The sequence below is a fragment of the Chaetura pelagica genome, unplaced genomic scaffold, assembly GCF_000747805.2.
Source record: "Chaetura pelagica isolate M959 unplaced genomic scaffold, ChaPel_1.0 scaffold235, whole genome shotgun sequence".
Taxonomy (NCBI): domain Eukaryota; kingdom Metazoa; phylum Chordata; class Aves; order Apodiformes; family Apodidae; genus Chaetura; species Chaetura pelagica.
In genome coordinates, this window is record NW_009953215.1 from 1277621 (window position 1) to 1292179 (window position 14559).

At 33.4% G+C, this 14559-nt stretch overlaps 1 protein-coding gene across 1 annotated transcript in view; it reads right to left on the reverse strand.

Annotated features, from left to right (window-relative positions):
* Positions 1-14559, reverse strand: part of RYR2 (ryanodine receptor 2 (cardiac)) — a 262530-nt gene that overhangs the window by 25845 nt on the left and 222126 nt on the right. The window contains exons 83-89 of the mRNA XM_009997595.1: positions 14381-14461; positions 13721-13794; positions 6153-6233; positions 5137-5225; positions 3502-3630; positions 2003-2107; positions 913-994 (exon numbers count right to left, since the gene is read on the reverse strand). Of these exons, the coding sequence (XP_009995897.1) occupies positions 913-994; positions 2003-2107; positions 3502-3630; positions 5137-5225; positions 6153-6233; positions 13721-13794; positions 14381-14461 (641 nt within the window). The remainder of the gene's footprint in view (positions 1-912; positions 995-2002; positions 2108-3501; positions 3631-5136; positions 5226-6152; positions 6234-13720; positions 13795-14380; positions 14462-14559) is intronic.

The window sequence follows — 14559 nt, forward strand, 5'->3', positions numbered from 1 at the left end:
TGCCGTTAAAGAAAGGAAGAACTAACAAGCCCTACAGAGAGACATCTGTTATATTCAATATAGTAGTAAACATGAGGCAGCATACTATGAATTTTACTATAGTGCAACGTATACAGAACTAGTGTTACATTAGTTCAGATGAGAAGCTCAGCAGGCTACTCATGAAGCAGAGTCTACAATACGAAGAATTTAGTTTCCTTGTCTATGACCTGTTATAAAACAAAGCAGTAGAAATGCATGCTACACTACAACCTATGCTGCATTTACTGTCCTCTCATTTCTCTCAAGAAAATAAATGTGATGGGGCAAAGCAAAAAGGAAAAAAAAAAAAAAAAAAGAGCTTTGGATCTTCTACGTGTCTGGTTAGTCTAGTATTTGAAGCATTAATACAATACCATAAAGGAGCTGGGGAAATAGTATTTCTTGATGATGATCACATCCTCTGAGGAAATTCTATTTCAGGTACAAGCTATAAAGGACCTAGTCACTAGGGGAATCAAAGACTGTTTTTTATGGCTAGGATCACTACCAAAATAAATACAATGTAGTACAGGTGTTAATAAAATTACTAATAAATTATTCCCTTCCTAGAACTCAGGAATACAGCTTCATTAGTAAGAAAACTTTTGGCCTAAGCCAAAAGAGAAGCCAAGTTCTTGGGAACAAAGTAAAACTTCTGCCAGAGCTGGATTTTCTACAATTCTGACATTCAGAATTAATACAAACTTCATCAGCTACACTATGTAAATAACCCACTTGCTTTAACCCCTAACAACTCTTCTCAAAAGTGTGCCATGAAAATTAAAAACCAAAAGGAAAGAGAAGCATTATTTCTCACATGAATAAAATCACAAGGGTAAAAACTTTCCTAGAACTACTGTGAAAGTGGATTCCAGATAAAATTTTAACTACCTTCCAGCATAGACAGCAACATGACAACCATATCCTTCTGAAGATCCATTAATTCCTTCAGTAATTCAATTTGACTGGAATCCTAAACACAATACATAATAAGATATTCATTAACTTCTTTGGCATTTATATATGTGCATACATATTTCATCATGTAAAAATTATTAATTTAGAAATTAAAAAGCTAGTAGTGTCAAAGCAGTGAAAATATATTTAATTGCTTGATTACTGACAGTACATTTACAGGACCAAACATTTACATGATCATCTGTTTAGAAGACAGTAATTTAATAAAGACAAAGTGAAAACTGAAGGTGATGAATAAATTTAAAACAATAGCTGGGTATGTCAAGCTCACAGATGATGCCTATGTAATCTTTCATGTCAGCTAAAATATTGCTTTTCAAGTTTACAGCTGTGAAGACTTGAAAAAATAAAGGCTGCCAACACATAGAGCTCAAAGTGTAGCATGATTCAAAGTGACTGTTTCCATTATAAGCCACTGAACTTTTTTGGGGGGAGAAAGAAAGGTTGAAATAAAATTCCAAAAATTAATACAGTTCCATTAGTTTATCTTTAAATAGACACAATACTGATTCTTTTGGCCATCTTTTATCTCATTTGGCTTATCAAGTTAACTGCTTTGCTTCAACCTGGAGCCTATCTGGACAGATTTATTCAACTACTTAATTTCTTCCTCAGTGATACATTATTGCATCATGCTATTGATAAGTCATTGCTGGACTTCAGTGATTAGTACAACAAATACAAGGTAGTTTATGGCAATTTGGATCTTGGACTAAAACCAGCACAAGTTGGAAAAGCTTTTTAACTTATTCATGTTATAAGTTTTCGTTATAAATTTTCTTACCTAAAAACTTGCTTCAACCTGGATGATCTTTGTTAATTTGTGTTGAAAACTTTACTTTCATTTTCTAGTACAAGACTAGAGAAGGAAAATCACAAAAAATGTCCACCCCAAAAACCGAACTCCAAGCAAAGTAGTGATTCAGTTTTGTTCCTATTTAAATCTTGCTTCAAAAGTGCTTTTTTGAAAAAAAGTAATTTAAAAAGTAAAGCAAAAAGATACCTGAGACAGCTTCATCTGCATGTGAGCAAATACATGAAGAAAACCAACTACAGCATCCCATAGCCTGCTGTGTGCCAGACTTTGCTGATTGCCAGTACACGGTCCCTATTGTTCAGACAACAAAAACAACAAAATAAAATAAAAGCAGAATTTATTTACAAGACAGTAAAAAGACATAGGAAGGAATATAAGTAAGATAGACAGACAGTGCATAGCTGGGGGCTGTCCTTTAAAAACGGCTGTGAAAAATTAAACATATATAGAATTATCTATTTAATGACACCACTGACCGAAAGCAATACTTATTCCTTATAATCTCTCTCACTCTGTTTTAGCCAAGTCCTAATTTACTAATTCAGAACTACATAAAGTATATCTGCATGCAACTTCAAACTGCAAATGCTAAAGGGGTAGAAATTTTCAACACGATTCTTCCCTATGTAGTTGTGCAAACTAGTAATAATTTTCCAGAATATTAACGCAAAATTGGTGTAAGGGATTGTAGAATCAGACTCCTGATTATTTTTTTTTCACCAAAGTGTATTCTAGCTGTTGCAGAACACAGTGATAGTAACTATTCTTCAAAAAATTCCAGCTTCTGAAAAAGCAGGCATAGAAAAATTTTTGAAGCCTCAAAGGATAACAAAATCTTTACCACTTAGCAATGCTACTTGTGATTTGCTGAATGCGTATACATGCATATAAGCTGCCACTACTCATTTTTATTTAGTCATGTTCTATCATATTTCATCCTCATGAACCACAAAATACTATTTTCCTAATGATTTTCATCAGAATTCAAACAATACCATAGACACCTAATAGTCTTAATGAGACTCTCCCTAAACTGCTTGTTATACGTAAAAACAAATTGTAAATTGTTGACTGATTTACATGGGGTATTAATTAAGAAATAAATTACACCGGATTCCTAGCATATCATGGAAGAACTGCTATATTGCTGTCGACAGAAATGATCCTAGTCTCATTGATTGCAGAGTCCACCTCAAGTACATCTCTACAATTCTCAAATGTAACATGTCACTTCAGTATTTGAAACAGCATTGATGCCTTAAAACAGCCGTATTCCTGGCAGAAAATAAAATGTAATGTTCTGTTGACTAAATAGTAACTATATTCTGCATTGACCTTAGTTTCTCAGTGGATTATGAGTGAATACTTTAAAGTGGATAACACTACTGCAGTCTAGGCCATATTAAACAAAACAAAATAACCTTTATTATCTTGCATACAACAAAGGACAATTATTTACTATGTGAATTCAACTAAATTGCTAAGATTCCAAAAGAGTGGTGAAAGCTATACATTTATTTCAAAACTTCATTTCCTACTTAAATAAATGCACTAAAATAATGCTAAAGCCTAATGCATTTATATTCTGTTTCTGTCTATATCCTATCTAGCTACCTTATGTCTTCATGCCAGAAATATGATTAATTTTCTTCCAAATCCATAAAATTCCAATGAAACTAATTTACCTGGATATACTCTGTAAGAGTATTGAAAACTTGTTTTGCAACCTGGATGGCTTTGGAAAAATTTCGTTGTCCTTGCTCATCAATAACATCCTTCCCAGAATAATACCAATAGAAATCACTAATGGATTCCTAAAAAACAGTTGTGAGAAGCACAGAAATTATGTAATTAATTGCCTCTAACCAGTTATTCACCAAGAAAAACAGCAAAGGTTTTCTTAATTAGTCCTCCCTGCCCTACCCCCACCCCAGCTTGCCCTGGAGTTTCCTCTCAAGGGAATAAATCGGAAAACAAACTGAAATAAATAATTTAAAAAAAAACAATCCCAAAACATAACAAACTTTTAAATAAATAAACATTTAGAGCTGTGTGTATGTGTTCTTAGAAATACAACCACCTGCATTCTGAAAAGGAGTACTCAGTAGCACTACTTTGCTGCATGCTGCTTATTAAATGATCTCTATACTCCATGCTTGACACCTAGTCAATAGTGGAAGAAAATGTTGTTTTGTGTGCGTGATTCCTCTTTCCATTTCCCCCAAAGGTGAGCTTATTAAAGTTTCAACAAAGCAAGTAATGGAATGAAAATCATTGTATTGTCCCTACGACTTCTACAGAATGCATAAAGATAAAAAGCTACTTTGATAACAGCAACTGAAAACCCACCAAATTTCAAAGCCTAGAATTCTTAGATCAATAAAAAAATGGCTAAAGGGAAAACTGAGTAGATAAATGAAAAAAAAGGCACAACAAAATATATTATCATGCACAGTGATTTTCAGAAAGATGACAACAAATTATTAACATTTATTGCAAAATAAATTTTCATATCTTTCACATGCTCCAATCTAGAAACAAATTACATGTTTAAAAAATACTTTCTATTGGGTTGTGACAACGTAAGGTTTTCCTTTTTAAAGATTAGGGATAGAATTCAAATTAGAGGTTTGAAGGGTTTATGATCTAGCCCTCTGCTTTTGCTTTTTCTTTTCACCATTTTTTTTCCTCCTTAGAAAATGATGTGCTGTTCTTGTATTTCACTCCATGCCACCCATACAGCAGCCCAGAGTTCAGACAAAAGCAGAACATGGAATAAAAAGCAGCTGGCTGAAGCTTAACTTGAACAATTCAATTCTCAGTCACAGGGTAGACTCAGTCAACAAGTGCCTGACGATGTACACTGATAACACTTAGCATGTAACTGCCCTCTCTCTGCTCTGTCGGTTAACAGACTCTATCTCATTCTTGCATACAATGACTGAAACCAGTCTTTCAAACTTTTGCCTCTTTCGACTCTCAGACTAAAAAGTAATAACTATAACCAGCAGAAAATTACAGCCTCTCATCAACATAGGATGCAGTTACCAGAATAAATGTCATGACAAATTTGCTCTTCTAATGTAACTGAACATCTTGTGATAAGGATGAAGTTTGATTTTGCTGTAAACAGAACTTTTGAAGCAGCAAACCATGTATTGCTAGAGTAAATTCCAGAGAAATTCAGAAATTCTGAGTCTCTACATAAAAACTTCTGCTTTATGATTAAAATATATGAAATAATTTTTTAGAAAAGGTAAATATTTTATAGATACAAGTGGTTATTGCAATCTACCTGATTAGCATATGAGTTAACATACCTGAACTCTTAATAAGTAATCCACAGTGGAAATGATAATATTAACAGTTGTGTTGTTACCAGTCTGAGTTCTCAGGTAATTCTGAAAATCTAAAATTTCAAATAAAAGTTTAATTTTAATTTATTTACATGTTAAAGACTTACAAGACTGCAAATTAACTCTAATTTAACCCAATGTAGGAAAGTACAGCTTAAAGGAATGAATTTTAAATATATATATAGTTATTTTTTTAGCAACAAGCCATTTTAAGAGTTTCAGCATTATACTGCAGAGATCACATACCAGTGAACTTCTGAAGCTTGATTATCTGTTTCATCTGTAGAATTCAACTTGGTCTTATTTTCATCTAATTTGTGACTAATTTTATGTCTTTAGAACTCCCTCAACATAATTACATCTGATATGTATTTTGGCAAGCAAAAGCAAAATTAAACAACGTAATTATATAATTCCTGACCACAAAGTCATGTGTCCAATGGTTTTAAAATACTGGTGATTTTTCTTCTTATTTTTCTTCCCTTATAAAGACCAGTGAACACAGGGAAACCTTTGAAATTATGTATTTTTAAAAATAGATGCTACTTCTTCAAGAAAGGTATTCTGTATGTTATAATTTCCCATACAATTCTAACTGACATTAAAGCAAAATAATACACATCAGAAATCATGCAAATTCCAAAGAACAATAATTACATCTTCCTGTTATATTTTTCCTCTAAATCTTCACTGACTAGAAGGTATAAACCATGTACATTTTCATACATAAACACACCTTTTCTAGTAGGTCAAGATCCGAAATTCATCATTTTGGAAACCATAACTTTTTTACAAAGGCAAAGCTGATTAAAAAACTTGCCAATCTAATTCCACATAAATATTTTCCTTTCATGTGCAGTCTGGCAGCTACTCCACTTTTCATAATATTTTATGAAAGCTGCCAAACATTCAGCAACAAAGAGCTTTTATCTTTATTTCCCATCACATTTGCTTAGCTGACTGGCAGCCTGCCCACAAACCTGAATTATGTCCTTCACAAAGCAACTGAAGGAAGCGGAATAGGTCACAGGTGAACTCATCATCCTGCATCACCTTTTCTCCTGTAAAAAGGCCAGATGGAAGCAGATTATCACAGGCTGCTAAGTACGACCCCAGGACGCCTGAAGAAAATCTCCATATTTAATTTTAAGAAACAGAGAAGGAGAGAGAAAATGTATAACCACCAATCTATCTGAAGCACATATGACTTGTGCTTGGCAGATAGTTTGGTATGAAAAAAGAAACTATGAAAATTATTTTTTTATTTATAAATATGGCAGCATGAGCTTGGCAACATTTTACAAAGAATCCATTAGTTACATTCTATTTTGACTTTGCTTGGCACGAACGCTGCATTACATACAAAGGTTAGGATTGGATTAACTTGGTTTCCATTCATCACAAAAAAGGTACTTCAAAATACAGAAAGAGATCTAATCAAACAGTAATGAAAATCATCCCCCAAATAAACTGTTCAATTTTAAATACTCTTTAAAAAGCCACAAAATTTACAGCTATGTACATTCTCAAGAATTATTTAAGATTAAATATCTGATAATTTAGTATCTGCTGCTGACACGAAATGGATACTGGGCAATTGTCTTCCTTGAATATATGAAGTAATGAACTTACTATGAACTAGGAAAAAATGCCAATGCATTTTACTGATTAGGCTCTTCTGTTCAGTTTTTGGAAAACAGCTAATACCCAAATGTATAAAGTTTTAAATTATTTGCCTGATTCTTCACAGGAAACAGTTCACTAAAAAGCTCTCAATTTACACACCATTATTTCACTTACATCAATACATACAGTTAACTTTGTACACTGACATGTTAAGAGAACAAGCATTCACACAGGAAAACAATCATAACTGAGGAAAATACAGAACAGCTAATAAAATGACACAGGTGAACAACAAGATAGGCGTTCAAAACAATAAGGGCCACCTATTTAAAGAAAATTCCCATTCAGGATTTTACAAAAGTATTTGGAGTGTGTATGGCAACAAAAAGGGAAGCCATAAAAACTGCTCTTTAAGAATATGCATCATTTGATTACGTGGCCAAGTGCAAGACAACAAAAGGAAAGGAGATAAATCATAAGAAAATTGCACAAGAATTTGGAAGATGGTTTTTGTAATGAGAAGATAGTTTAGGCTTTTATCTCAACTTCAAAATCCCTTGTCTACAAAGACAGTACTTTTAGTCCGTGAACAGAAGGAAACCTGAAGAGTGAGTAAATCAATTAAAGTGTAAAAGAAAAAACACAATTTTTTTTCAAAAAGGTTCCTGACAATAATTAACAGTCTAGCAGTTACTGACATACTGTTTATATTGGTGGATAAATATACTGTAAATGTCTACATTTATAAATTATTGAATTATTGCAATTATATTATTACATCTTAATTTTAAGCTGTATTTAGTATAATTTGGAATACATATAGTAATTAACATGGTTAGCAGTTCAACTTTACATAATGTCATGAAAGATTACAAGTTCAATCTAATGGATTTATCAGTCCATAGCCTGTGAATTTTGAAGGAGGAAGCTTCAGTACAGTGGTAGAATTTGGAAGCAAAAGTATTTTGAAAAATAATATTAATATTTTAAAGGAAAGGATTTCACACTTTCCTGTTGCCATCAAGGCATACTGTTTGATATTAAGAGCACATATCACCAAAGTGATATGCAGGTTTAGCCCTGTGAGATACTTTAGTATGTTGCTAATGAAAGGCCAGAGTGTAGAATATTCTGTAGGATTAGTCACTTCTTAAAAATTTAACTCAACTCTTGTAATGGTTGAAGTTACGGTTAGAGTCACATGCTTTGTTGACCTAGACATATTTATATTTTGCAAAAATAAGCATTAAAGAAAGCCAAATATTTGGTGGAGCCTTTTCCCTCACACATGCAATGCATGTAGCTTGATTGCTGAGATGGCAATGATTTATAAAATAATGTAGAAGGAGAGTTGCTGCTTTATAGTGGTTGGAAAAATCAAGTCTACCAAGGGCCCAATCATGTATTTCTAGCACATCAAGATATCACAGAACTGAAGTTGCTTAAAGTTGTTTGATTAAAACTAAAAAAAATGTTACAGTTAAATATCTTCTCACCTTTATTTTTCTTGCCTGCTTATCAAGTTAGATTTTTCAGAACAAAGAGTAAAACAAGTCTCAAGCTAAAATGATCATATAGGTTAGTTTATGAAGTAACTTTCTGGCTTTCAGTACGGTCACTAGAATTTAGAAATTTTTATAAAATAAATTCTAATATTAATAATGGAAGGGTTTTTAAGGGTCTCTGAATTACCTCCACTGTAAAGAAATCACCAAATGAATACAAGCTACTGCAAAATTCTGCAAAATGAGGCGTTTATGTACATCATATTTCACATAAGCTGATAGGTGTATTCCTTTTGGAAATATTTTTTTATATGTCAAAATGAAGAAAAAGCCCTATTCAAACAGCTTGACCACATTAAGATTTAAAATAATCCTGGTTTTCAATTTGTACAGCTGCTTAAAATCTTACTAAAATCAATGTTAGTATTCACAGGAATTTTAATTTTCAGATATTACTTACTGACTGCAAGATATGTCTCACTAGCAACTACAGAATTGAAGGGCAGATCCATTTCTTTCTATAAGATCTAAGAATAACCTTTGCTGCTGTGCACAGAAATTCATGCCAGTACACACAAAGATTTGTTATCAAATGTACTCGGAAACAAACACACTGCATATAGTATGACTTAGGTTGCCTCAAAACCATGGTCTTTAATTTCTATTGATATGATGCCTATTCTGGCATATATTTGCTTAGATGTTAAAATGCTGCCATTGCTCATACTGTATGTAAATGATATGGCTACACACATGATGGTTTTACACCTGTATTTTTCGTTGAAGTGGTAGCTGGTGTTGATAGCCAGATTGAATGGATTCAATGTTGATAGCTATCATGTTTAGGAAATAAAAATTAGATTGAATGGAAAATGAAATACACAGGTTTAAATAGCTTTTTCCTTGAAAGTGCATGTGTCCAAATTTAATAATTCTTTTTCTTTCTCTTTTTTAATTTTTTTTAATCCTCACCAAGAAAGATCTGACTTCTGTTACTACTCAGAAGCATTGATCTGAAGTACACAAATTCTTTCAGCTTTCAAAAAGGAACAGGGCTCCTTTTTGATGGCTGTCAAGCAAGAACAAAGCTCTCCCTTTATAAACCAAGTGAATTTATTCTGTCAGAAGGCCCAGGCAATAGTGGATTAGATTGTGAGTGCTGTATGCCTTTCCCTTCTTGATAATCTGATTCAAATAAGAAAAGCACTTGTTTTCTCACAGAGAGAATTGTTACAAGCTCTCTGAACTGAAGTCTCCTAAGTACCCTTTTAAATGTAAACACTGATTCAAGTACAGTGATATAATGGTGGAAAACATCCCTGCAATATAGGCTACATCGGATCACGCAGGATTTAAACATCTGCTATGGGGGATGCTATGGGACTATGCTGGTGAAGGACAAAAGAATATTTATTCATTTTGCATTAACAGCTGAAAACAACCCTTAATATAACTATTAATTCTATTACACGTACCACTCAGTCAGTTTAATAGAAAGTCCTTCAAAATCTACTATCAGATCCAATTTCATTTTAAAATTGTATTTTATTTAAATAAGCCTTCTTAGAACTTGTGGAGAAACAAAATAATGCCATCATACAATATTAGCAAATTAAAATAGAAAAAAAAAAAATAGAGCCTTCCTGACAAAAAGAGGGGAAAAAATATAAATCCGAGTGTAAACTTTACATCTTGCATTTTTTACTTCATATTACAAGTAAAACAAAGATCTCCAAAGGAGATAAACATTGCACTTTCAAGATTTTCATGACTCACAGTGAAATAGCAGAGAGTAGGATGGGTAAATGAAAAACAAAAAAAAAATTGCAAGATAATAAGCATTTCCACATCTTTGGTTTTGAACTCTCCTTTTTTGAAAAGGAAACAGAACAATCAAGACAAAATACATACAGAAGAAACAACATTGAGGACATCACAAAAAAAAACAAGTAAGAAACACATTTGCTAAAGAACCATCAATGTTGTTACCAGTGGGGGTTCCAGGGTTTGGAAAGGGAAGGTAGTAGCGGTCAGAGGAATATCAGGACAAGGAGCTTATGATGTGGACAGCACAAAGAAACAGTTGGAATAGAGCAATAAATCTCACATCCGTGTTGACTCAGTACAGGGCTTTCTGCCTATTGACGAGGTTGACATGGGACCAGAAGCAACATTTTTCCTGTCTTTGAGGAAAAGTTGACTCTATTCCTGTAAGTGGCAACTGCAGTTTTACGTTGGCCAGAATAGTTTCAGGCTTATAGGTTGTAAACTCAGTAACAATTAATATGCTTCTGCATTGGATTCAGATGACATGAGAAACAGGGTACAGTGCACATTTTACACCCCATCATTCCCTTGGAAATCAATACAATCGTATTTAATTGAGGAGTAATTAATTACTCAGAGTAAGTATCTCCCTCAGAAAAAGGAATGGGAGGAAATATTTCACATCTTTGGTACTTCCTTTGTAGTATTTACAGATGGTTATTCATAGGATTGCAAACAGACATAGGAATTCAGGTAGCCCATAAAATCTAGGATACTTTGAAACTGTTCACGACAGGAGTTTCCCCACAAACACACTGGCTGGGCTTTCATAATGCTGTCAGGTATTAATACCAGTACCTGTGCAGCTCTTGTGCAAACTACTTTTCAAGGAATTTAAAAAGGTGTGCTTTGTAATATTAGAAAATTGTTCTTATTTGAAGGTAGCATAATATCAAGAATAATGTAACCCTGAAAAGGAAAAATACAGTGTTTTTTGCTTTAGCTTTTCTTTGTTCTGTTTTCTCGAATCTTCAGCAGCTGTATATTAATACATAAAAAGGTGCTGTTAGCAAATATTATCCTTTTGTGTCAAGAAGTCTTTGACCTAGTATGATTATGATATCTTGACATTGTTGCAGCTCAGTAACAAAGAAAATGAAAACACATCACCCAAAGTGTAGAATTTTGTTAACCTGCCAAATAAAAAATTCCCATGGAGAAAACAAATAAAAATCCAGATCACCCCCTCCCCAATATTTGGCTAATGAAAAGACATCTGCTGTGTTTGAGCTTATTATTTCTGCTGAATGGTATACACATTTTGCATTTTAAATTCTCATTTCTGATTGTGACAGGAACAATCTCATGGCAACTGCTCTTACAAAGTTTGCTCATTACTTGAAGTAAAGAGCCTGTGAGGGGTAGGAATCTTAACACATCAAGTCGCTTTCAGAGCAAGGAAGAACCACCTGTGAACATTACTGATTCCTCTAAATTAGCAATGCACCACCTCTTTCTTGTATCAACTCCTGACTGCATTAGATAAACCTAGCCAGCGACAAGTCTCTCCTTACTAACCATCCTCAAATCCTCACTGGATCCACCACTGATTTCCTGTGTTTTCACAAATCAATGCAGCGATAAAGCCACATTCAGTACACAACAGAAATACTACAGGAGGACTATAGCACAAGGCTTTGTGTATGTATAGATAAACTTTTTTATTTTCTTTTTATTTTTTTAACATTCATCCATTGCAAATACTGGGCTCACTATAATGAAGCAAAATTTAAAAGAACAGGAAAAAAAAAAAAGTTTAAAAAAGCTTGCTGCTCTTACATCTGTGTGCCAGTTACTGTGCAAATCCTGAGAAAGGGAGGAAGAACAAAGGGGGGAAGTTGACACAAAACCCAAGAATTTTGGCATACGCAATTATAATAATAACAGAAGAGAACCCAGTGGTTTAATAGTCTTCAAGGAACAAAATGTTTAATGGTGTTCAGGAGCTGGACAGTGCTGACACAAAGCTAAGAACAGGAAAAATAAAGAATAGGCAGTTGTTTTTAATAATTACCACGCTCATGAGTGATGACTGAGGAAGGGAGGACAGGACAATTAGTTCAAAGAAAAAGAAACAGGGAAAAAAAGAAAAAAAAGTTGAGAGTTGAGAAACTATTTTTAGCAAATATAAAATACAGTTAGCATTTGTTTTCACAAAATTAGTTCTGTACTAAAAGAGAAAGATCAAATGAACTGCAAATGAAAAAAAAATTCCTCAAATGAGGAAGCACAAAAATACTCTAAAATAGGTAGAGTCAATTATGCAGCGTTTAAAGATTTATTTGTATTTGCATGCAAAATGAGTCACTTCTAGATACAGAGGCAGTGGTCAAAAGAAAAATGAGCCACTATCTTTACAGTCCATTTAAAAGTGCAACCGTATGAATAACAAATCTAATTATTTACTAGTAGAAATGTTGTCCGAAAGTGTAAGACTTTGTGCAGAATAATCTTAAGTAACACAGTAAGGCAACAATCAAAATTGTATATGCCAGATAGCTGTGCCAGTGCTCAGCGCACAACCTTGAGTCCAAATTTTATCCACATAGGCTCACTTTATTTTGCTTATTCATATAAATCTAGCAGGATTTGATCTATAACTTAAACTGTGGAAACACTTTTGGAGAAGCAGCCTTTATGATTGGTCTTGAATTCATTCAGTCAAATTTAATAGCTCATCATTTTGATGTGAGACAAGCAGTTAATTTTCAATAAATATGCCGCATAAAAGAGCTACAGGCACAATAGCCAATGATATATGCAGTGTTGCAGGTATGAGTTATGAACTTCCAAATGCAATAATGATTACACAGTCAAGCTTTTTTACCTTGTTTTTAAGATAAAAACATGTTAAAAGATTAGGTCATGGTAAGATTTAAACATAAAATGCACCGTAAAAAGTACTGAAAATAAGGGGAGAAAATGTGCTTTGGTAGCTCTATTAAGTCACATAAAAAGGAACTTAATGTTTCCAGACAATCACAGTAAAGGAGTAATAGAACTTACAGTCAGACAGAAGAAAGGAATTGACAAGGAACTGAGAACACAGGGGGTAAAAAGCCAAATTGGTTCAAAGTCAAAAGTCAAGTGAAAGTTGTGTATTATTTTCCCAAAGACAAACAGAAAAGCAACACTGCAAAGAAGTTTTCCCAGCAGGATTTTTTCCAAACAGCATATACAGTTTACTTGACCTCTAATATTTAAACTTATGGCCTACTATGTTTTCTGTTTTTCATTCCAGCCAAGACAATTTAAGAAATCAGGTGGGAACTCTTAATTTAACTTTATGCTGAAACTTGGTAGGGACTTGTTTTTAATTCATAAATGCTGCTGTTTGTAACTAGAATCTGTTCTCAATTTTACATGTAGTCTCTTCACTTCTTCAGAATGATCAGTAAGCGTCCTCTCTGAGACCATGAGGTCTAATTTACTATTGAGAAGCAGGCCTATTAAATATAAACCACTCATAGAAACAATATTTTAGCTTCAGCCTCTAGATATATATTGGTAGGGTTCTTTCAAATTCACCTTGTTTCTGCAAAATGTAATACAAAAAAATGCACAGCTAATTTCTATCAAATTGATAGTACCTGATCCCTCTTCAGTCACCATGCCGAGGCCTTCTGCTTTGTTCTGACGTTCAAATGCATTTAGGTCAAGAACACTGCAATGAGAAAAACCACATTTCGTCTGTGATTAATTAAATACATGTAATACTTTGTTTACATATATATTTATATATAGGAAATCAATGTCAACTGTCAAGAGGCAAGAATGTACAAAAAGGTCACAGTACCTCCACAGTTTACTAAAACACAATGTTCCATTCCTTTTTCTGCCTTCTAAAAAGTCACATTACTATTTCTAACAAAGTGAGGTTTCCCTCAAATCCTTATGATTACTTAACATTGATCATTACCCTGGTCTCTGCAGGATTACAGGATACCTTCAGACTTACGAGTTCGTTCCTGAGGAATGCTCCTAACTATGTTGTTTTCTGGCATATCTCAAGAAAACACAAAAGCCATAAACACATGTGAAAATAGCTCTTTTAACAAGGTAGATCCATATCATATGAAGATTTTCATACCATGAGCATCACCCTGGCCTTTACCCCATATCTAGCAAATTACAGTCCCAGGTGCTGTTTGCAAAGAGTATGTAGAGGATCTTTCTAAAATGATAAATCCTGTGGAATAAAACTTAAATGCAAAATAATTTATTTTTTTTTACAGTAGATATTCTCTTACCTACAGGACTGCATAAGACCAGCAAGGCTCTGAAAGAATCCCACATCCTTTTTATCCTTGAGGTAATCGAGCATTTTCTGCAGTAAACACAAATAATTTATGCAAAGAATAAACATCTATTCTAGATTACTAGTGATGCTGATGTTTTGAAATATCTCTAATATTTACAAATTAGATAA